Below are 24,099 nucleotides of genomic sequence, written 5' to 3' on the forward strand. Positions count from 1 at the left end.
CCCAGCCTAGCAGATGGGGTACAGTGGTGGGAGGAACTGGATCCTGACCGCGTTTCGCAGGTGCCCTAACAGGCCTGGTGAGCTTTGGCCCTGGAGCGGAGGAACGCTTGGGTCTCCAGCTGCTGCTTCTTTCCAACTAAGTGTAAGTCATCCCAACCCATGGGCAGCCGGGCTGGAGCCGGCCCCTGTGAATGACCCTGTCTTCCGGCTGCCAGGCTGGTGTGTGGTCAGTTTAGAGGGCAGCCTTTAGCGCCAGCACCCTCCTGCCCCAACTTGAAGCCCCTCAGCAGCGCCCCCTGGGCTCCTCCACAAATCCAAGACAGTGGACCTTGCACGGGAGGTCACTTGCACATGGCCTCATCTCCTGCTGCCTCCTGTCCCACACATCTAAGGCAGCTTGCAGGACCCACATGCATACCATGGTGTGCACAGCCCAGAGCCTGCCCTCATTTGCTTGGGACGCCCCCTGTTTAACCTGGCCCATCCGTCAAGATCTTCTTCTGGAACCTCCTTGCCCTCCAGTTCCGGTTGGGCAGACATCCCTGTCCTGGGCTCCCACACCATTATGGCAGGGATCAGACTACGTAGGCGTGGTCTTCCCCAGGATATCAGGAACTCCAGGAAGGCAAGGCCCATCCAGAACCTTCTACTCCCCAGTTCTTGGCAGAGCATGGTGTAAACCTGCGCCCATGATAGGTGTCCTGAAAGCATGCTGAGCATTGGTCTCTCCTGACACTGGGCCCAGGGCACCAGACAGATGTGCTCCCAAACCCTGAATGTCCCAATACTCCAAACTCACTAAGGAGGAACTGCTCCGATGGAGGAGAGAGCCTGCCCAAGCATGACCCCTGCCCACCAGGCTGTCCATCCATTTCTGGGCCATAGTTGACGGGGCTGCTTACAGGGGCACATCGGATCTACAGAGAAGGGATCTCAGTCACGCTAGGCCCCATGCTGCACAGGCCAATGGTAGGAGTGCGATGAAGATTTGTAGATTAAAGAAATGACAATCAGGCCACAGCATCTGACCCCAGTGGTCACCCTGACCCTCTGGTTAAGCCACCTAAGAGATCTCTTCGTCTCTAATAGCGTTCTCAAGACTGGATGGCCTTTAGGAAGAGCCAGGGAGCTTCAAAAAACACCAGCGACCCTTCTCCTCACCCAGATTTAATGGGCACTGAGCTTTTCAAATGCTCTCAAGGTGATTCTAGAAATGTGAAGCCAGAGCTGGGGCGGCAGAGGCAGGGTTATTAGGCTGGTTTGGCCCAGGGCCTCTAGCTGGAGAAGATCTTGCAAGAGTTCGGACTCCATGCTTCTAAAAGGCTGTGCCTCTGCCCCCAGGAAACCATGAGGATAGGACTCGCGGGATCCTCTGGCTGAGAGAAGGGTCCCAGTTGACTGGCTTTCTGATCACTCAGGTGGCTATCTCCCAGAAGCTGTGGGGGTACTGGACTACAAAAGGACAGGTCCACCTGTCTGCAGGAGCAAGGAGCTGGCCCAAAGCCCTCTCTGAGCTGAGCAGGCCCTATCGCCTCCCGCAATAGGCAAATGAGGTCACTCTGTAGCCGAAGGCCAGAAGAACACCCCCAGACATTGCCCAGCACACTCAGCCCCTCTGCTCGTTGGGGATGGCACTGCTGTGCCTTGTTTGGATGGGGTCCTGCACCAAGGCTCAGGGATGTGCTTACTTGAAGGTGGATGAAGCAGGGCTGGGCGTCAGTCACTCGAGGGGTTTTCTGGAAAAAAGCCACACACCAGGGACAGGAGGCACTTGCAAAGTGCAGTTTGGGGCTTCTGGCTGTTTGCACATTGGAGGGCAATAACTCAGAAGTAGTTATCACCCCATGGGCTTGTTAGTTATGGGGCGCTGATTCTCCTGGCAGGCCTCTGAGTCTTATCAGTAACAACGTAGGCTAGGAGTGTAAAAATAAGAACACAGAGAGGGAGGCCGGCAAGAGCAGGGGCCGGGGTCAGGCAGAGGGAGGATGGACACTGGAGTCGCCGACTTGCTGTGTAAGGCTAGGTAAGTTCCTCAACCACCCTGGGCCTCAGCAAACTTTGACGGCGAAATGGGCGGACGTCTGCCTCTCCCCAGGCAGGCTCGGAAGGTGAAACAATTAACCCATGCAACGTGCTTGATACCGAGCGGGAAGCACAGAAGATGGCCCATCGAGGGGACCAATATGAGTATCACAGTGATGGCGAGCTAGGAGACAGACCCTCACTCCGTGCTCAGCTTCCCTGCGCATGCTGTCCCCTGCCTGGAGCCCCTGTCACCTCCCATCCCGTCTGCTCTAGCAAGTCCTCCCGTATCGGCCCATACCACTGACGCAGGCAAGCCTCCCCGGTCCCCACTGGAGAAGACCAGGTGCCCCATTATCAGCTAATCATCTGCTGGTACAATTATATGAAAAATTTTCTTACTTTTACAAGAGTGCAAGCTCCACGTGGCGGGGCCACAGGTGTCACCTCATAGCCAAGCCCAGCACCTGCCACACAACAGATGCTCAATACACACAAGCTAAACAAAGGACTTCCACGGAATCCCGTCTGTGTGGGGCCACAACGGCCACGAGCTGAAGAACTCCCCAAGCTCACGTCCCTGAAGAGCTTAACTATGGGCTGGGCCAGCCCTAGAACCTTCCAGAGAGTCTCTAAATTCACCCTGGACCAGCAGACCTTACATCTCCACAGTAGAGGCTCCCGTGCTCAGCAGGCACACGAGCATTTCCCACACTGCAGGTCAGTGCTATGTGTGTGTGTGTGTGTGTGTGTGTGTGTGTGTGTGTATACATAAAAACAAAACAAAACAAATATATATGTATATATATATATTTTTTTTGGTAAAAAGAGTTCTGGCTAAGAGCCAGCTCAGGCTGCAAAAAGTAGGAGAAAAGCTGTTGCTACATCACACCTACTGGGCAGCTGTCCATTGGCCTGGGGAAGCCTAGACAGCCACTCAGTGCTGCCCGCCACACACGGGCATCTTGGGCCAGATTGATTAGTGCGCTGTGATAGGCGTGCGCAGAAACCCCTTCTCGGCCCAGGAGAGAAGCCAGGCTAGGGACCACGTGTGAGGGGCTGTGGTTGAGATCATGGCGTCCCCTCTACCCGCTGCGGCTCCCCCAGGGCGAGGCTGAGAACATCCTTGGGTCTCCAGGCCCTGAGTAGATGAGGGTGTGAGGGGCAGAGGAGTGGGTTTCGCGGCACCCCCGACCACTGTGCGACCTAGGGCAAGTTACTCAACCTCTCTGGGCCCCACACTCCTCAGCTATGAAGTGGGGATAATAACAGGGCCTTCCTCCCCAGGCTGTTGTGACCTGGATCGTGGAGACACTCAGCCAGATGCCGGCGACGCGGTGAGCCTTAGGAAATGGTCCTCAGTGGCAGGTGAGCGGTTCAGCCACTTCAGCCTCCCAACAGCTTGAGGGGTAGAGGGCAAAGCACACTGGGGCTTCCTGAAGGTTGACCTGGCTGGTCACCTCCACTCCAGGGTCTCGGCTCCCCATCCCCTCCCCTCCTGGCATTACTGAGAGTGTGAATGGCAAGTGCTTTGTGGACCCGCACGTGCCACACGGGAACATCAGGGGATCGCGTGATCCTCAGGAGCACACCTGTGACAACCAGGCAAGCTGCTCCCAAACCTGTCACTGACTGTGCTAGCAGCTGCCCTGCACTGCTGTCTCTAACCTGTTCCCACCCAGTGGCCACAAGGTGCTCGGACAAACGCGGATCCACTGTGCCCTCGCCGGCTTGAAGTCCAGAAAGCTCGGATGAAATCCACATCTTCCGCCAGCCTGCCCCTCCCCCCGGAGCGATCTTCTCTACCCACCACCCCTCACCCTCTGCATGCCAGCAGCAGCGGGCCTCTGGGCGGCTTAGCTGTCTCCACCTGCCCCCCGCCATGACTTCTGGCACAGAGGACACCCCATTTCCACATCTGCTTCTGCCACATAGGCTGCCGGCTGCACGAGGGCCAGGCGTGGAGCTGTGGGAGGTGCTCAGTGCCTGCTTGCCGGAAGAACGCACAGGGCTGAGATGGTGCTGGCTTTGGTGGCCCTCGCCAGGCAGGTGCCCAGAAGTCACCTTGGCTGGCAGAGCCTGAGAGCACCAGCAGGACTGCTTGTGAGTGCCCTGGGTGAGCTGGGCCAGCAGCCCTGTGAGGGGCTAGAGCCCCAGCTGCAGGGCCGAAAGTACTGGCCTATCAACCCCAAGGTCAACGTGGGCAGCTCTAGTCCTCGGGGCACTGGCTCCCTCCTCTTCCATCAGAGACTGTTACTTACAAGGACCTCGTGAGGGCCCTTATAGAGTGCTGGCCCAGGGATAGGCTCCTGCCCTGGGAGGGAAGGCTGTATTCTATAGAAGAAGAAAATGACCCTTCAGGACCCTTCTGGATCTTCCTGACAGGACACAGCTACCAATGGGTAGGTGCCGAAAAAGCTAAGTGGGCTAACTCCAGGGCACAGGCCCCTACCCTCCTCATGGCGAGAGCTCCCTGGCAGGGCTGGAGCATGGTTTAGAGCATGTGGGGGCATACTTGTGACAGAGTAAGGATGCCTGAATGGTGGGAGTTTTTAAGCTGCTTGAAGCTGTGTCTCAGCATGCGCAAAGGGCCCCTCTGCTGACGCAGTGGGGACACAAGTTGGTACAGGGTGTTTTCTGCATCTGCTTTCTGCTGAGGTGGAGGGAGGAAGTTAGAGAGGGCACAGGAGCAGGCCATGCCCCCACCGCACAGACACTGTTTCGAGACAACAGAACGCTGCTCCCAGCTGTGGAATGTGCTCCCTGGGCATCAGGCTGGGAATGTTTTGTTTTTTTTTTTTAAAGATTTTATTTATTTATTTGACAGAGAGAGATCACAAGTAGGCAGAGAGGCAGGCAGAGAGAGAGGAAGGGAAGCAGGCTCCCTGCTGAGCAGAGAGCCCGATGTGGGGCTCGATCCCAGGACCCTGGGACCTGAGCCGAAGGCAGAAACTTAACCCACTGAGCCACCCAGGCGCCCCTGTTTTTGTTTTTTAAAAAGCATTTTTCCAGAATGCCCAAGATTTTATGAATGTCAACTATCTCAGAACATTCTCCAGGATACTAAGGGTAGGGGGGGACGCTCATTCTGTCAACACGGACTCTTCCTGCCGCTGGACTGAATCCAGGATTTATCAGGACCCATTCTGCCTGAGAGGCCGGAGTGTGCGTCGTACCCAGCACCTGAGGCCCAACTGTCAGCCTGTGAAGTCAACGTACTCAGAAAGCCACAACAAAAGGCCACTTGATCTCAGAAGCGCTGAAGAACCTTGAAGTCGATTTAGCAAGAAAGAAAAGAACGCTGAGCAAGAGATAACCTTTTTCTCAGGAAGCAGGCAGAAGCATTACAAAGGGTTGGAGTCTGAAACCAGGCTCAAGCTCTCTGGGACCCCAGGCAGAGGGTCTACATTTGAGTTTTGCTTGTCCCAGCTGCAAAGGTGAGGTTAACGATGTGAAAGTTTTTACACATTTCTCTCTTTATTTTATAAAAAGCAACTTGCTGAGGGCCTAGCAAGCCCATAGCAGGTATTCAAAAAAGGGGATCCTGGAGCCTTATAAGGTCTGTGAAGTTAGAAGTAGACCACACATGGTATGCACCTGAATTCTTACCAAACTGGCACATATGTTCAGAGAAGTCAGTGCAAATCACCCCCCAAACTTCGTATTTCATGCAGTTGAAGCATCTAATGCCCAAATCTCACGGTGATTTCAGGGGCTGGGGTTCGAGGCAGGCAGCCATGGAGACAAAGTAAAACAAGTCATCTGCCCCTGATTCGATGGGCTTCAGGCTATCTTTTTGCAGTTACTCTGCAGGTCTAGGAACAGGCTGTTGAAGTGTGAAGCGATGTCACAACACAGCCATTCCTGCCACACTGGGCTAATATTGACTTCTGGCCCTCTGGGAGTCTGAGATGTTGAACAAATAATATTCTGTGTTTCTGCAGAAAAGCACATTCATACAAAATGCCCTGGCCAGACAGTCGCAGATAAAGGAAGCTGTCCTGAGTCATGGGATGCTGGCTAGAGAGAGGAAAGAACCGAAGACAGTCCGAACCCCAGCGGAGAAGCCAGGAGGTCGGAGGAGAACCCCCGGGGGGTGCCATCATGCCATCACACCCTGTCGGCGATGACAAGCCAAACGGAGGGCAGGCCAGCCCTTGGGGGCCCTACGCCCACTCCTGGGAACCTTTCCAGTCATCACAGCTCTTGAAGGCCTCCTGGACAGAACAACATCCACAAGTAACAAGGATTTTGCTAGCTCACAACTTGGGATCATCAGAATGCCCAGGGAAGCGACACACACACAGAAGATCTACAGAGAAAGTGGGACTCCTTGATGGCCTGCCGTAACTGGACCTGGGAGTCTCTCTCTCCCTCCACCCACATATTTCATTGGTCACCAAGTCCCATTAGGGCCGCAGCCCTAGACACTTCTGGATTCACTTCACGGTTACTTGCTCCAGGGAAATCCTTGTGCAATGGTGCGTGGAGCGCTCATTCTTTAAGGACAAAAATTGGCCCCAACCTGAATGTCTGCCAGTGGGGACCTGGCTAAATAAACACTGGTTTGCCCACACGACGGACGGCTCAGCAGCAGTAAAAATGAAAACGAGCGCTTTTATGAACTAACAGAAAGAAAAAAAAAATCCAAGGCGTGCTGTTGAGTGAAAACAGTGATCGTAGGTGTGGAAAAAATACAAAAGCCATGCAACACTGTAGCACAAGCACAGTAGGCACCTATAGACAGAAAGGTCTAGAAGGAGGCAGAGCAAGCTGAGGAAGGGAGGACCTCCGCAGAGAGGCCGCTTCTCACCCCTGCCAAGGGCAGGGCGCCATCTACGGCACAGGTGCAGCCCATCCGCTGGAGGGCGGAGCAGGCCTTCCGTCTCTTCTCCGCCCACCCTCTTCTCCTCTGCCCTTCCTGACTCCAGTGAGGCAAAACCCAAGTCCCCTGACTCCCCACTCCTTGGCCTTAGTACCTCCGAGGGCTTCCTACTGCTCCCAGGGTACACTTCCAACCCCTCGGCAGGCTGCAAGTCTCCCGCCGTTAGGACTCCCACCCAGCTTTGCAGCCCGTCTCCCCATCACTGCCCGACGCCCAGCCATGCCACCAAAGGTCGCCTGCTCCCTCCTGCCTTCCGTGCATGTTGTCATCACCACAACCACCTCGTTGGCCGCACAACTGTTCGTGCACCCATTCCCTCCCCCCGCGCCCTCCCCCCGTCCAGTCTGGTGTGCTTGGCACGCCATTCGTTTGACTCCTCAGAGACCCCCGGAAACACCTGCTGCACACATCCTCTCTCCTGACCTTTCGGTGTATCTGTCATGTAACTCCCTGGGAACTCCCGAAGTTCTTTGGAAAAATGCCCATTCCTTCGTAAACCTGGGATCCTCCTCTTCTCTCCCTGGTGGTCCCCTCTCTGGCCCCTAGGTGCTGCTGCGTTTTGAAGAGGCCACAAAGAAATGGGCACAAAGGAGAGGGACCTATGTTGGACCAATGACTGACGCCGCTCTGGGGACATGCAGCAGAGCCGTGCCTGGCTTCTGCTTTGGTTCTTCCCACACTGTGGAGAGGCCTCATGAATTCCCAACCCCTTCCCCTAGCCGTCTGCACACTCAGCAGTGCCACCTGGTTGGCACTGCACCCTCTGGGATCCCAAGGCCAGCATTATGACTGTTCTTTGGAAGTGGTACAGCGGTTCTCAAACCCAGTTCCGGGGGGACCCTGGGGTTCCTTACGCTAATTCAGAGATATTTTAAAGTATAAATAAAATCAAGGTGGTCTTTTTCCAATTCACAGATACCATTAAGGACTAGGGTCTTCTCCGCTTCTAGGTGTTACCCCCTCAAACCAGACTTCAATCCTTGCCGTTTGCTATCCCTTATCTGTAACGAGAGCCTGCGGTTGGTAGGACAGATGACTCAGCAGCAGAAAATAAACATCTATAGGAAAAGGCTCATAAAGTTTCTTCAAATAATTTTATGGGCTTCTCCTCTGGACGCACTTGTGTCCACAGAATATGGTCATCTTCTTTGCTGGTTTCCATGCACGTGGCTCATGCTATGGGATGGAATACAAGAGTTCACGGGGTACCCAAAGCACACCTGATTCCCAGGGGTCCACCGCCCAGTCATCTTCGATGCTGAACACGCGGGTTCATGGAGCGGGCCAGGCGCTCTCCCTCCCCGAGCTCAGGTTTCCTGGTCTGCCTCCCAGGGCTGTTTGCGTGGTCGTGCGGGAACTGCCCCGCTCAGGCAAATGTGGAATTAGCCACGGTGGTATCGTGGGGAGCGGGCCTGTTCTGGGCTTCGGTCAGAGATCTCTGCTCTTCTCGGGCCCTGGATCTGCCTCTACGAGCTAAGGGGCCTCAGGCACAGACCAGAGCCACAGTCCTCATGGCCCTCTGGCAGGAGGTCAGTTCTGCCTTAGTGTTTTATCAGCACCTGATGAAAAGTCTTTCTGAATGAGCAAATCTACACAATGGCCGTGTCTCTGTTATTTACAGCAGAAGGAGCCGTGGGTGATTAACTTTGCGCAAACCGATTTAACATGGAGAAAGGGAACCTATTATTTAGGGTCCCGGGGGTCAGGCCTGACTAATAACAATGACAATGAAAAATACTGAGAGCCTAACCTTCGCTGCACACTGCACACGTGTGAGGCGTCCTGCTAGGCACTTATGTGAATTAATTCCTATCACGCTCACGACAGCCTAATGAGGTGGGTGACACTTTCAACCCCGCCTTTTTTTTTTCTTTTGAATTGTGGCAAAAATACATGTTAAGATTTACCATCTTGACTGTTTTTTAGTGTACAGTTCCGTGGTATTAAGCACATTCACATTTGTTCTATGAATAAACAGGCACAGGGGGCGACCCAACCGGCCCAAGGCCACGTCACGAGTCTAAGGTCGAGCCAGGACTTGAACCCGAACTGTCTGTTCCAGGGCTGGGCTCAGCCACCTGCTTCTGCGAACTCTCCTCTGTGCAAATGCTGCTGCTGAGAAAAGAGGTGAGAACGACGGCAGACGACACTGGATTTGCTTCACGGACACGTCACCTGGGGAGAGATCTAGTGCCTTCCGTCTTTTCTTGGTGCTCTTCCATTGTTCCCGACTGCCCTATAATACAGGGGCTCGACCCGTCCTCGTAAGGCTGACGGTCCCGAGAGCCAACGGAAGCCGCATTCTCTAGGGCGGGCACGGGCGTGCCGCCGTGCCACTTGCCCTGACACGTGCCTGCCCGTCTTGCGCTGCCAGCTAGGCTGCCCCCGGGGGCCCGCTGAGCCGACAGAACTTTTCCAAGTGCAGCCAAGGTCAAAGGGCAGAGTGAAGCTGGGGTCTGGTCTCTTCTCCCGAGCTCTAGCATAGGCTCTCTGCTCTCGGCTCCATGAGCGACCTGGGCCGTGTTCCCTGCTCCCCGACGTGCTGTTCTCACCATAAGGCTCCCGGGCAGTCACTTTGACAGTTTGAGGTGGGGAATGACCCCGAAAGGTGACACAGCACTCAATTCTTTGGAACTTTCTCCTCCTCTCGGTCTCCACCCCCCAGAAAGGCTCCTCTGGGACCCGAAGGCTGCCTGTGCCTGCTGTGTGCTCCGTTTCGCAAGAGTGCTCCTCAGGCACAGAGTGTCGATTGGGAAGGAGCCCAAATCTGGGGGCACATTCCAGGTGAGGGAACCTTCTGGGCCCTGATTCAGGAACGTGGTTCCTTGTGGGCTGTGTGCTCACACCCTTCTTCGTGGCTGCCCTGGGGGCCCCCAGAAGAGGCTTGGAAAGCGGGACACTTAGGACTCAGCTCAGGGATTGTTTTTATATGGAACCTGATTCCTACATTACCGACCCATCGGCCTGGAGGCTGCTGTCTTCGACGTGACTGCCAGAAAGCTTTGAAGAGAGCTCACATCCTGCTGCTTTTGCACTGGCAAGATTTAAAGTCTCATTTCTGCTTTTCTGGTCTTCATGAATCTGTACGAGGATGGGCCTTCACGTGACCCCGAGCTCTACCCTGTCTGGAAGTCTGGAAGTGGTGGCTGCAGGGGAAGAAGAGTGTCCTTGCATATGGCTGCTTTGCAGGTTTATCCCTGCAAAGGTGGGGCTTCGAGCTCGTGGGTGTGGAGCACAGAAGACAGGGACGGGGACTGCTGTGCCTGTGCTAGCGCCGCCACAGCCGCCCGTCTAACGGGGGTCTGTCCCGCCAACCCCTGACAATCGGGGGTGGGTGGTAGAGCTTTTAGGGCTCGGTCTCCACCAGCGCCGGCCTTGAGACGAACAGGGGCTTGGAGGCACGGCTCGGGGCCTGCCCCGTGGGAGCCTTGCAACCTGGGTCTACGCCTTGGCTTCCTGTATGTGGATTAGGACAAGCACTCCCAGCTCCCAGCACTGCCCACAACAGAGAATCGGTGCACACCAAGGGCCTGGCGCAGTTCATTCTTCCATTCAGATCTACTTTGTGCTCCCAGAAAGCAGATGATGCTGTCTGTCTGAAACAACCCCTTTGGGAGCCAACAATGTGGTTTTGCCTGATACCAAGGAGGCCTCAGGTGGCTGTGGGGAGGCCTTTATTTCTAAAATCAGAGAGAGAATTCATTTTAGATGTGTCCAAACGGAGTCAGGAACTAAGAGGTGGTGGGGGTGGGGGCAGCAGTGGCCAGTCAGGGTCTGACTCAGGCCAGTCAGTTCACTGCCTCACTGGCAGGGGGTGGGGAGGCACCTGATGTGACCTTGGGGGCACTTGTTTCTTCACAGGCACAAACGGAAAATGGCAAAACCTCCCTTCTGAGGGTTGTTGGAGCAAATGAGAAAATTGCAGAAAGTGCTTAACAGCTCAATACATCTTGCTTAAAAAAAAAAAAAAAGAAGGAGACCTCAGGGTCAGAATCAAGTTTCTGTAACTCACTGATCCAGGGGCTAGGGTCTTTGGCTGGGAGCTAGAGGCTGGAAGCGGGGAGGAAGGGGACATGGGGCACTGGAAGAAGGTGGCAGGAAGGTTCTCCATCCCGTGTGTCTCCAGAAAGGGCACTCTCCTTGCCTTGGGGAGCTGGAAAGAGAGGACCGGCTCCAGTGTTATCATCGGAAACAAGAAAAAGAATGGGCCTAAAAAATTAGTTTCTGGGAAACACTTTCATGAGATGACATTAGCACCTAGTACGCTATCCCATGAGAGAAGTCAGGACTGAGCTCTATGAATTAAACATTGATTTTTTTTTTTTTGGCTGTCAGTCCGAGGCTTCGTGGTCAGCTCAGCTGGCTCTGAGCACACTGTCATCTTCGCATTCTTCCTGAGTTACTCAGCTGCCAAGGGTTGGCTCTGGAACCGTGTTGCCTTTCCACAGAACTATTAAGTGTTCTGGGTCAGTGACTGATAGGACTGGTTTGTTTGCCTTTGATAAAGATAAGGCTCGTGGAAAGCAGAGCCCTCCCCCTGTGCTTGGGGATTTGCATGTTTGCTCAGAGGCAGCTGGTGCCCTGGATCCAGGAGGACATGAAGCTGCGGCGAGAAGAGAGTAAAGCAGAGCTTGGCCCTTGCCGGATGAAGTCGGACTGTCCAGCTGGCACCTGAGCCAACAGGTGCAGGAGCCCAAGCCGGGGCGGAGCAGGACAGCAACGCCCCTGCTGCCAGAGATTACTGACCGCTGGGGAAATGAGGCACTGAGCGGTTCACCCAGCCCAGCCTCCATCCAGCAATCCGTGTCCCTCAGCTGCATTCGAGAGTCACTGAGCACCTGCGCGCTAAGTGTCAGCAGCTGAGGGCAAGACAAACAGGAACCCCAGGGCCTTGCCGGCGAGCGTAGGGCGAGCGACACAGACGACAAATGGGTCAAACTTCGGCTAATGGCAAGGGCTCTGGTGACTGTGGGAAAAACCATCCCAACTCTGATGCAGATATTCCAAAGAACTGGGAACAGGTGTTCAAATAAAAATTTCCAGATGTACGCTCACAGCTCTGCGGTCACCTGGAGGTCAGAACCAGCCGCATGGCCACCAGTGGGTGACAGAACGGATGAATGAGATGTGGTCCGGCCACACAGTGGCTAGCTCGGACACACGCTACAACGTGAAGCAACCTCGCAAACACAACACTACGTGAACGATGCCAGACACAAAAGGCCATGCAACACAGGATGTATAGGAAACATCCAGAACGGGTTAAGTCCACAGAGACAGAAAGCGGAGCAGCGGTTGCCAGGGGCTGGGGAAGGGCAAATGGTGAGTGCGCGCTCAATGGGCTTTTACATGGGGGGCAATGAAGCTATTCTGGAACCAGCCGAGGTGGTCACGGCCCAAGACTTTGAATGGACTAAATGCCACTGAATTGTATCCTTTCAATATGTTTTCTGTTATGTGAATTTCACCTCAAATAAATAAAAACCATCTGCCGCACAGAGCAGTCCTGGCACAGAGCAGTCCTGGGGTGGGTTGGGGCCCCCAGTGGAAGTTCCCCTGAGTAGGTCTCTGAGCAGAGTCCTGAATGCTGAGAAGGAACCAGCCAAGCAGAGGGCTCCAAGCAGAAGTCTGGATTAGAGCTGGGAAGCAGGAGAGATGCCCACTCCACGTCACCACGACCTGCCAGGTGAACACCTGAGTGGCCTCTGGGCCAGAAGGAGTCCAGAGTGGGGGGTCAAGGCTGCCCTGGGAGGCCAGAGCCTGACCCTCTGTCTGGAGACTGCTGCCTATGCCGCCACCACCCCCACCCTGGGGCAATTCTGGGAACAGCTTCTGGTCCATTTGGTGTTTGTGGAAAGAGGCCTCAGTGGTCTAGTTTCAGACATTCCGCCTCCCTTGGCAGATTCCGGCAGTCAGCTGTCACTGTGGGTTGGTGGGACAAGTCCTTGAGGGCACGAACCACGGAAGGCTGCATCTCAAAGGCCGAGTCTAGAGCTGGTCATGCCTGTGCACCTGGACACACTATCTGCTGATGCCCCAGACGCCCCAGCCAGGCCTACACCTGAGCCTCTACCCTTGGGAGTAGGACACTCTGCAGGGGCAAGAGCCATGAATCTAAAATGGGCCAATACAGAGAATTTATGATTTCTCTCCACGCCCAGTGAAAAAAGAAAAATATACCACAGTGGCTAAGAGGCCTGATTTATATTCTACTTTAGTATCTCTTCCAAGGAAATGGAAGGTACATTTTCATCAAATATCATCATTTACAGCTTGTAAAGTGGGGGGGGCAAACTGCTCTGTGATGACCACCTGGGCTGCAGATGACATCGGAAGATACGTCATAATGGAGCTAGGTCCTCCAGCCACCACCCCGGGGCAGGCGGCCGGAACTGTCTTCTCCACCATGAATTATCCCCCAGGCTGGAGTGGCGGTCCCACATGGCCCCGGGTTTCGCATCTGTGTGGCCTAGGGTGAGGGACACAGAGCAAGACCATTCCCAGAGTGCGGCTGGGGTGGCAAGGGTGCACTCATGGGCCCAGATAGCAGCGGTGGATGCCGCAGCATCAGAGGCCAACCTAATCCGTGCTTCCGATGACCTCCCCCCTCCCTCTCCGGCCCCACATTTTGGTTTTTTGAAAACTTCCAAGTTGAGGGTGAGGAAATTCTGCTTAAGCTCTTCTGGGGGCTCCATTCCCTGGTGTCCCTTCCCTAGTCCAAGCACCACAGACTAAAAAATCCAAGGTCTAAGGCCCCAGAGAGAATTCGTCTTTCTGGTGTTCACGCAGGAAGAAGGCATTAGTGGGAACTGCGCCAAGCTGTGCAAAGCACAAGTGTGGGCTCATCCTTCATCTAGTAAATACTGAATGAAGGCATAAGGCTAGGTGCTGAGGTACAGCAATAAACAGGACAGACCAGCTCTCCACGGGAGTGGTCTTCTCCATTCGGAAGACGGCAGCTGGGTACCCAAATAGGTCACCCAGGTAAAGAACTGCAGAGAAAATAAATCAGGCTAATGAGATGGAGGAAGGAGGGGTAAATCAGGAAAGGCCTCTCGGAGGAGGTGGCATGCAGACTGAGGCCTGTGCAGTAGAAGGAGGCAGCCACACACAGATCTGGGGAAGAACATCCAATGAGGAGGCCCTAAAGCAGGAGAGAGGCCAGTGACTTGGAGAAGTGGTTCTCAAAGCATAGTCTGGGGAACCCTGGGGGCCTTCCAGGGTCAGAACTACTCACATAAAAATAGTAAGACAGCGTTTTCCTTTTACATTCACTCTCCCAGGAGTATATGGGGGAGCTTTCCAGAGGGCACAAAACATATGCTATGACAACAGACTGAAAGCAGAAGCAGATGCAGGAGTCCAGCTGCCTTCTATTAAGCGAGATATTACAGAGATTTGCAAAAATATAAAACATGAGGTTTTGTGTTTTATGGTTTTTTGTTTTTTGTTTGGAAAACAGTTATTGTTCATTAAAAACTGTTATTTATATTTACATGTGATGTGTGAGGAGTTTGTTTTTATTTAAAAAAATATGTGAATAAAGTTTATTTCTGTTTTAATTTGTACTACCTGAAATACTAATAAATATAAACAATATAAGCTATACCTCTTTGAGATCCTTGGTACTTTTTTTTTCTTTTTTTGAAGATTTTACTTATTTGACAGACAGAGATCACAAGTAGGCAGAGAGGCAGGCAGAGAGAAAGGAGGAAGCAGGCTCCCCGCTGAGCAGAGAGCCCGATGTGGGGCTCGATCCCAGGACCCTGGGATCATGACCTGAGCCAAAGGCAGAGGCTTTAACCCACTGAGCCACCCAGGTGCCCCCCTTGGTACTTTTTTCAAGGATCTAAAGGGGATCCCGAGGCCAAAACTTTGAGGAGCCATGACTCAGAGGAGCAGCAGGGGCTGGTACAGCTGGGGTATGGGACAGAAGGAAGTTGGGGGCGCGGGGGGCGCTGCACCTGAGAGGCCAGCTGGGGCCAATCTCCTAACAACCACACAAGACCAGAGTGAGAGCTTCGGATTGTATTCCAAGTGCAACGGGAAGCTGCTAGAGGTTGCAGGAAGGGGCACGGTGTGATCTATGTTCTGGAAAGATCTCTCTGGCCAAAAGGGAAGAGGTGAGGCTGGATGTCTAAACACCCGTAGATAGTCCTGCATGATCGAGGGTGAGGACGGCTGTGGGGCAGGCTACTGAGACAGTAGGTGGTGAGGAAGGGCGGGGCGGGGAGAGCTCCCCTCCCTCCGTCTGAGTCATGCCGAGGCTCCTGGGTTTCACTTGCTCTTTAGGTCCCATCTCTGACACAGGCCAGTGCGGGAAGGCAGCAAGGCCTCTCTCCCCAAGGGTCCAGAGCACTCGCCCTTGGGGGCACATGAGGGTGAAAGTCCCACTCCCCGCCCCGCACGTGAGCAGTACTTCCAGGGGCTGCCGGGGGCGAGGGACAGGGAAGGGGCAGACAGCCAGCTTTGGCGACTACCTTTGCCTTGCCACGGTCTCAAATGGCTCAACCTCAAATACCCAACCCTGGGCCCAAGAACAGGATGGAGGCATTCCAGCCATGCAGGACCCCCTGCCAGGCAGGCCCAGGCCATGGCAGACAGGACCGTACCCCCAGCACTGGATGAGCTCACTTCTCCCCTGGAGCCCAGGCAGGGTGGGAGAAGTTAGCAATCAGGCATTGTAAAGCCTTCTGCAAACAGAGACACGATTATGCAGATGCCGAAGAATGTGACATTTGGCTCTATTTATTTATTTACACTTGCCTTGTTCCAAAAAGGATGGAAAGCTAACAAGGGGCGTGGTTTTCCTCCTTAACCCGTTCACTCCCGGGATGAAATCCCAATGACCCTAAGGAAATAATTTCTTTTTTTTTTAAAGATTTTATTTATTTGACAGACAGAGATCACAAGTAGGCAGAGAGGCAGGCAGAGAGAGAGGAAGAAGCAGGCTCCCCGCAGAGCAGAGAGCCCGATGTGGGACTCGATCCCAGGACCCTGAGATCATGACCTGAGCCGAAGGCAGCGGCTTAACTCACTGAGCCACCCAGGCGCCCCAAGAAAATAATTTCTTAATAAATGTTATATGTCAGTTATAGCTCAATGACAAAAATCACAAGGCAGTGCTTATAGAAATGTTATAATAAATTATAACTGTGTGTAGAAAAAAAAGACTGAATGAAAAAAAATGAATGATTTCTTACCAAGCCAATCTATGTTTAACCCAGACTCATGGCCATCGTTTATTTATATTTACTTAACAGCCATCTCTACAGAATGTAAAGAAGACTCGATACTTTTTAAAAAGAATCCTCCAGGGGCTCCGTCAGTTAAGCGTCCGACTCCTGGTTTCGTCTCAGGTCACGATCTTGTGAGATCGAGCCCTGTGTCGGGCTCCGCACTCAGCGCAGAGTCTGCTTGAGATTCTCTTCTCCCTCTCCCTCTGCCCCTACCCACCTTTCAAATCAATCAATCAATCAATCAATCTTAAAAAAAAAAACAAAAACAAAATACTGTCCAGGCCCTGAAGGAGGCAGAAATCATCTCACATTTTATAGCTGAAAACAGAGGTGGGAACACAGTGGGTCTTACAGACTAAGACTGGTTTTAAGGATGAGAAGAGTCACAGGCAGTGGGTGACGGCATGAACTGGTACACTTTTCCAGAGTGCATGTTGGGACTACATATGTCAGGAAGGAAAGCCTCCCTTTGGACTGAGCCAAGCCACTGCTGAGAATTTATCCCCCTGATACTCAAGATTTGCAATGGTTACACCAAGGCATCCCAAGGATGTTCTCTACAATACTAGAAGAGCAAAACACTGGAAATGACCCAAACGTCCATCAACGCAACACAATATAAAAGGTTTTCTGGTCCAGCCATACAATCAAATACCATACAAGAGTTAATTATTAATGAACGTGAAGTTAATCTATAATTTAGATGACATGTAACACCAAATTAAGTGGAAAAAAAAAAGGCAAGGTGCAGAATTACACATTTGGTAAGACCCCATGTGTAAAAAAAGATAAGAAAATGCATAAAGGGCATAAAATGAACACTTCTAAAATGATAAGCAAGAAACTGTTTACAGTGATTCCTTCTGGGGCAAAAGTGACTCATGTCTCATTTTATCATGTCCTGTTTGGGTTTTTTAAAAATATCGTATATACTTACAGTATATATATATATATTTCTAAAATACATTAATGAAATCAAAGAACAAAGAAAGGATCAACCACGGAGTGAGGGGAAAAGAAGGACCCTGATTTGGGGCAGGTCCTTACGGCGGCACTTAAAATCAACAGCTGTTCTTAAATTGATAACTGCTTTCGGACACATTTTGCAACTTATCAATTGAAGTTCGAAACCCTAAACGCTTGCAGGGGACAGACTGGCCAACTTTCGGAAGTTTTGTAATCAAGGGCAAGGTTCTCTTTCGAGGGATCGGCGTGCACGTGGATTTATTTAAGGCGGACGCACCAGGACAGGAAGGGGAGAGCCCCCCGGCCCTTCTGGAGAAGCAAGCTGCCTTTGAACTTTCTCTTCATGTTTCTCTTTTTGGGAGGGAGGTGGTTTCAAGATGAGCTTGAGAGAGAGTGGGAAGAGGAGCTCCGAGATGGGAGACCGTGTCACGGCCTGTGGGGAGCTCTCCCTTCTCCAGGGGCTCTAAGAGGAAGCATGCATGTCATCTCTCTAGTCATCCCACACCGAGAAGGAAACTACTCCCCTACAACCTCATTACTAGCAATCTAAGTATTTCCAAGAAATTTCCAAGAAACTTCTTAGTCTTAATTCTGAGAAGTTCTTCCACATCCCCAGAAAATCTCTGGAAAACCAAACCCAGGTGGCAGAATACCAAAGAGAAAGCCAAGGTTTATTTCTAGGGCTCATGTTTCATCTTGTGCTATGCTTCGACGAATTCTAAGAAATGGGTGCTTCCAGCCGACTGGACTCCGCGAGGGGAAAGGGAAGCTTGCTCGCGCAGGCTCCTGGGACAGCAAGCCGGGACCCCCAGGAGGGGATGAGAGGCGGCGCGGGCTGGGGGAGGCTTACCTGGCACCTTGTCCACCGACGCGAACACAGAGCGCTGCACCGTGGGGTCGCTGCTGCCCCGGCGGCACTGGTCGTAGAAACGGAAAGGCAGGTGCTGGGTGGAAGAGGAGGAGCCAAGTCTAAACCCCAGGACTTCGGTCGTCGGCTGGATCGGGAGGTCCAGGAGGGCTATGTTCAAACAACACCGTGGTTCATGCTCATCGCGCGGGCTGGGGGTGAAGGTGACGGGGCTCTGGATGGGGTGGGCCGCAGCTGGAGTGGCGGCGGCTCTGCTGGGCGCATCACTTGGATGGTGCCAAGTGGGGAGCTGGCAGCCTTGAGCTGGGGAGAGCGGCGTGACCCCAGAGGTCACGCCTGAGCTCAAAATGCAGCCGGCGCCTAGCAAGGGTTTCCGACACGGATGCTGGCCAGTCTCCACTTTGGACCTTTGGCTTCCGCACGTGAAAGACCCTTGTCGGGCTTCACCGCGGGGGTCATTTCAGACCCCAGAATAAATGGGGCCAATTCTGCCCGAAAGTTCCCATGTGTATGTGCGCGTGGGGAAGTGTGTTGAGGGCGAACCTATCCGCGTGTGTGCACGTGTATTTATGAGCCTGTGTGTATCTGTCACAGTTGCTGTCCTCCCTTCCGGAAACAAATCTCATGATAGAGCAATTTGGAGGGGCTTTTTAAAATCAATTTAAGGAATACCCAAGGCGTTACTTCGAACAGCCACTTTGCGGCATAATTCTCAATTTTCAAATGAAATATTTAGCCTTCGTGCCAGCAGTGAGAAATTGCTTTACATTAACAACAATGACAACAACGACAACATCAACAAAAAACCTTCCGAAAATAAATCCTCAGAGAAAGGACTGAATGATTTAAGTCACTTTGCACATTACAAACTGCTTCTGTAATGATTTCATAGGCCAAGTTTCTGTTAAGTGAGAAATGAAACAGGCACCGCCTGGGACGCAGGCCTGGGCGAACCAACAGGGCACGCGCAGTCAATAACCCAATCCGTGACATCCAGAGACCCAGCCCGCCAAATGTTTATTTTTCGGCAATCCCTTTAGAAGGCGCCCTTCCTCCCCAAGTGGGCTGGAAGTCCTCCCAACGAGCACACCAGAATGACCATCGGTGCTTGGACTGAGAGGCGCTGGTGTCTGGAGGGCGACTATTTATAATCTGAGAAGCTGATAGACTGCCTTACCCCCGGGAATGCCAAGCTGTCAGCCCTGATGAATGGAACGCCCTCGTTTTAGGGCCCTGATTTCTAAGAAAGCACGAGCCTTCCTGCAAGGGGCAGCGTTAGGCCTCCTTGCAAACTCACCACAGTGCCTATGACGCGTACAACGACTTCCGAGTTTAGTGCTGGGTCATTGTGGCCCCCCTCGCCAAGCAGGGCTGCCTCTCACGACAGCAGGAGGGAGGGGGGAAGAGACGAGCTCTAGAGTCAGAAGTTCTGCATTTGGGTTCTGTCAACTAGCTGTTTGTGTGACTTTGTGGGGAGTCACCGAGCCTCAGTTTACTCTTTTGAGCAGTGGGCAGAACAGCCCCTACTGATCTTAAGGGTTAAGGATCAAAGGTGGAAGGGGAATGTCCAAGCGTTTTTAAGTATAAGCTAGAAGACTCCTGTGTGCGGGACACCCACATGGACATCTGGGCGCTCGTGGCCTCCTGCTTGGTTAGGGAGGATTCTCTTCCATGAAGCCCCATAAGCTCTCTAGGAATCAGACACCTGGGGGATGGGGAATTCTGAGCAGATTTTCTGTCCTTTCACCAGAACACAGTGAGCTCCTAGACCCCAGATGCCCTCTTCTGGGGGTCTGAAGCGTGAGAGCCGAGAGCTCCAAGGACGGCCACCAGGGCTGGCCAGCACTCACCGGCTATCCTCTGCATCTTCATGCGCCTTGCCTGGATGCGACCCTTGGCCAGGCGCTGCTTAGCGATGATGCAGCGGATGTGGTCCGAGAACACGAAGGTGGCCTGGAGGATCGGGAAGGGCTTGGAGTGGGGGCTGGACGCAGGCTTGTGGATGGTGATATTCAAGGCACGGCTGTCATCCTCCACACCCGTCACCTGCATGTCCTACGGAAGGGGCCAGAGAAAGGCCATTCGTGAGGTTCGGCAGGAGGGCAGCAGCTCGGAAGCTGTGGGTCAGCATCTCGTCAAGAAGGGGGTTCCCCAAATTCAACTAGGCTTTTGCCCTCAAGGAGCAGCCTCCCAAGCTGGAGTCGAGGACGGGCACACACCAGACCAGGACACGTGGAGAGGACACACCAAGGGAGCCCATGCTGGGTGTGGGGGCTGGGGCCCTACCCACGAGAACTTGAGTAAGCTAGTGAATAAATGGTGCCCCAGCTTCATCAAAGGGCCATGGGGACTCAAACGGTTGGACTCCAGCAGTTCTGACTTCTGAGAAACAACAGATAACAAGCCAAAAATGCCTATGGCCATCTGACCTGATCTTAGATCTATTCACCCATCCACTGACCAGCTTCTTCCTGGCTTCTCTTAAGAAGGGGGCATCTCTGGCATCCATTTGTGTGTGTATGAAGAATTTCTGGTCCCTAAAGGAAAACGCTAGCACCAAGAAAGGGACTGGGAGGGCCATTTCCGCAGGCATGCAAAGAAAGACGCGGAAGAAAACTCAAGCACAGCAACTGTGCTACAGACGGATCCCCTGGCAAACCCCAGAGTGGATTCTGTGCAAAGAGTGCTTCCCACCAGAGCTTGAGGCGACACAAGATGAAGGCAGGAGACAGGAGGCAGATGCAGAAGTCAGAGGTGCTACAGGAGCTGGGGGAAAGGCTCCTAAGTGAGATGGTTACTGTTTGTAAGCATGAAGTCTGACATGGGCTCTTTGGAAAGAAAATCTGCCTTGGAATGTTGCGGTGGGGATTAGATGAGATGTTACACACTGAAAGCGGAGAACCTGGCACACAGTAATGTGCCTGACAAATAAATAGTAACTACTGGAAGGTGACCAAAAGGAAAGGTTTATGTGCCTTTCATTGTCTGATGGAGGACATGTATTAATCCTTCGAGGGAGAAAAACACTTTCCTGACACTAAATTCCAAAGGAAATTGATCCTAAGTCTAGATAAATAAGAAGCACTAAGTCATCTAACGGACAGCCTCTTACACGGGAGTCTGTTTTTAAAATGAAACATTCTTCATATAGTTTTTCACATCATCCTCTGTAAAAGACATTTTTTACATGGAAAGATCTGGAAAAAGAGGAGGTTCCGACAGCATCTTCAAATACATGGGTGGCTCCCTAAGAGAGTGGGATGTTGCCTGTGCGTCATACCATGCAGGGCTAGACGTTATGGCAGGCCTGAGCAAGACCCTGCCAGCGACCAGAGACTAGTCACCCAGCAAGGAAATGGGCTGCCTCGCAGCCAGGCACACCTCAGGCCAGGGAGAGCCGGCTGGATGCTCAGGGAGTGGGGGTTCTAACAGGGGTCAGGAGCTGGAAGGCTGTCCCCTCCTGGTTCTTCGCTCCCTTCAGTCAACGAGCTAGCATTCGTCACCCAGCAGACAGACACACATTAAGAAAACCGGAGTCCCAACTTGGTGTTTTGGCATTTTTAGAGCTCATCTCTGCTACAGAGGGAGTCAGGGCCAGGGGACTCTCGTGCCTTGCCGGTGACGACAATCACTTGAGAGGGATTTGGCAGCATCTATGAACAGTGAAAACAGGCACACCCCAAATTCTTGAGAGCTGCCAAGGGAAACCCTTGCTCGAGAAGGAAGGATGGTTCCGTTCATGGCGGACTGTTTGTAGAGGTAAAAAAGCTGGCTGACGTCATTATGCTTTGTGTGGTCATGCAGCAGTTTAAAGAATACTAGGGAGTCTGCATATACTAACAGGGTTAGCTCTAAGACATAGATTGAATGAAAAAGAAAGTTTAGAATGAGTGCCATGTGACACTACAAAACACACACACACATCCTCTCAAGTATGTGCGCACCATGTTTATAAACAGTACATGTAATTGTATTTATATGTGCATCTGGGGGAGCACCAGCTCTGGGAAGGACCATAGCGACCATGCAGGAGAAAGTTTAAAGAACTGAGGGTTTGGGTCAAAGAATACTTGACCCTTATCTGTGTAGTATTTCAACTTTTTTTTTCAGTGACAGTCTGTTCACATATTCCTTGTATCCTCGGAAATTAGTTTGGTTTAGAGCTGACCAAGAAGAGCTTCCGGAGACCTCGGACGTCATACCTGCAGGAGGCCGGCGAACTTGACCACTCCCCAGCCGAGCCTAGACACGTCGGGTTCCACCAGGCTCATCTGGTAAATATCGACAGCCAGGAAGCGCTGGACCATGCCGCCGTCCTTGGTGATCACTGTGCACGCAATCAGGTCGCTGTTGTCTGGGGGGAGAACAAAATGAGGTGCTGTCTGGTGGCCCAGCCTGAGGGAGACAGGCTAGAGGGCGGATCTGCGGTCTGGTGGGCAGCAGAGTCTGGTCAGCGCTCGGGTCTGGAGTTACACACCGCGATGACTGAGTGCCCCCCCCCCCCCGCCCCCAAGTCATACTGAGCAACTTTTTTTTTTTTTTTTTAACCTTTCTGAGTTTCACATTCCTCATCTGGTAAATGCCTACCCCTTTCAAGGTGACAACTGAATGAAGTACATACAGCAATTAGTACAACGTCTACTAAACACAAGGCGCTCAAACTGCAGCTAAAAACAATAATAACCGAGAATCCGTGTAACATTTCAGTGCTTCCTTGCAGACGAATGGTGGTTGACGGTTGCAATGGTATTTGCCTAAATTAAGCAGAGACAGGAAAACAAGAGTCCCCCGTTTGGTTACAGAACCATCAAGCTTCCAGTCTGGTGTCTGGCAACTCAGAGCTGAGTTTCGCACTATAGGGTCTGTAATCTCGGGCAAGGTCCCGTGAACCACAGTATTCCATCTGTAACATGGGAACGATCTCCCTTCTCTTGAGACCTTTGGTGCTTTAAAGGAGAACAGATCGGTAAAGCATGTAACATAGAATCCTTACTGTATTCTGGGCCCCTTTTCTTACTTGGAAATTACCCCCTAATTCGATATCTAATTTAGTGCCTATCCTTGATGGCTTTCACAGTCACCAGAGGAACACAGGACCATGTAATCTATGGCCTGCTTTGTATTTGCTCCAATGGAATCCTCTGCCCCAATGTTTAAAAAAAGAAAAGAAAAGAAAAGAAAAAAAAGCCAAAACAGGAAACAACCTAAATGTCCCCAAATAGGGGGAAAATGTTATGATTTTTTCCCCCATCAACATGCAAACTTATATGCCCACTTAAAAATTATGTTTAACCAAACTCTGAACAGTGGCTGCCTAGGGAGAGGGAAGTGAGAACTCACGGTGGGAATGCATGTATGGGGTGGGGGCATCAGTGGGAGAACGGAAATGTTTGTACCATATACCACTGTACTCCTTGAAATTATTTTTAAATGAGAAGGTACTCAAGACGTACTTTTGAAGTACTTATTAAAAACCAGGGGCGCCTGGCTGGCTCCGTCAGTGAAGCATGTGACTCTTGATCTCAGGGTTTCGAGCCCCATGCTGGGTATAGAGATTACTTAAAAGTAAAATCTTCTAGGGGTGCCTGGGTGGCTCAGTGGGTTAAAGCCTCTGCTTTCGGCTCAGGTCATGATCCCTGGGTCCTGGGATCGAGCCCTGCATTGGGCTTTCTGCTTTGCAGGGAGCCTGCTTTCTCCTCTCTCTTGCCTGCCTCTCTGCCTACTTGTGATCTCTGTCTGTCAAATAAATAAACAAAATCTTTAAAAAAAAAAAAAAGAAAGTAAAATCTTCTAGGGGCACCTGGGTGGCTCAGTCAGCTAAACAGCCAGCCTACTCTTGATTTCAGCTCAGGTCATGATCTCGGGGTCCTGGGATCGAGCCCCATGCTGGGCTCCATGCTCACCAGGGAGTCTGCTTAGATTTTTCTCCCTGCCTCTCCCCACTCCAGCGCATTCTCTCTCCTTCTCTAAAATAAGTAAATCTTAAAAAAAACAAGTACCTCTTAAAAACCCAAGTTGAAAAAATCCTATATATAAATAATTGCAATCATGTTGAAGAAGACTTCAGAATTTTAATTGAAGGATAAAAATTATATGATTGTGGGTGCCTGAGTGGCTCA

General features: G+C 52.2%; 1 protein-coding gene across 9 annotated transcripts in view; it reads right to left on the reverse strand.

Moving 5' to 3' along the window:
- CLEC16A (C-type lectin domain containing 16A) overlaps nt 1-24,099 on the reverse strand; it is a 215,145-nt gene that overhangs the window by 41,992 nt on the left and 149,054 nt on the right. For 6 of the 9 annotated variants that reach the window (XR_009407029.1, XM_059415313.1, XM_059415312.1 and 3 more), the window contains 3 exons: nt 22,183-22,334; nt 19,831-20,035; nt 17,963-18,130 (listed from right to left, as the gene is read on the reverse strand). Coding sequence is in view for 6 of the 9 variants with exons in the window: in XM_059415313.1 (XP_059271296.1) it covers nt 17,963-18,130; nt 19,831-20,035; nt 22,183-22,334 (525 nt within the window). In the remaining 3 variants the exon portion in view is untranslated. The remainder of the gene's footprint in view (nt 1-17,962; nt 18,131-19,830; nt 20,036-22,182; nt 22,335-24,099) is intronic. The other 3 variants (XR_009407030.1, XR_009407031.1, XM_059415314.1) reach the window with 2 other exon arrangements.

This window comes from Mustela nigripes, chromosome 11 (assembly GCF_022355385.1).
Source record: "Mustela nigripes isolate SB6536 chromosome 11, MUSNIG.SB6536, whole genome shotgun sequence".
NCBI classification, from domain to species: domain Eukaryota; kingdom Metazoa; phylum Chordata; class Mammalia; order Carnivora; family Mustelidae; genus Mustela; species Mustela nigripes.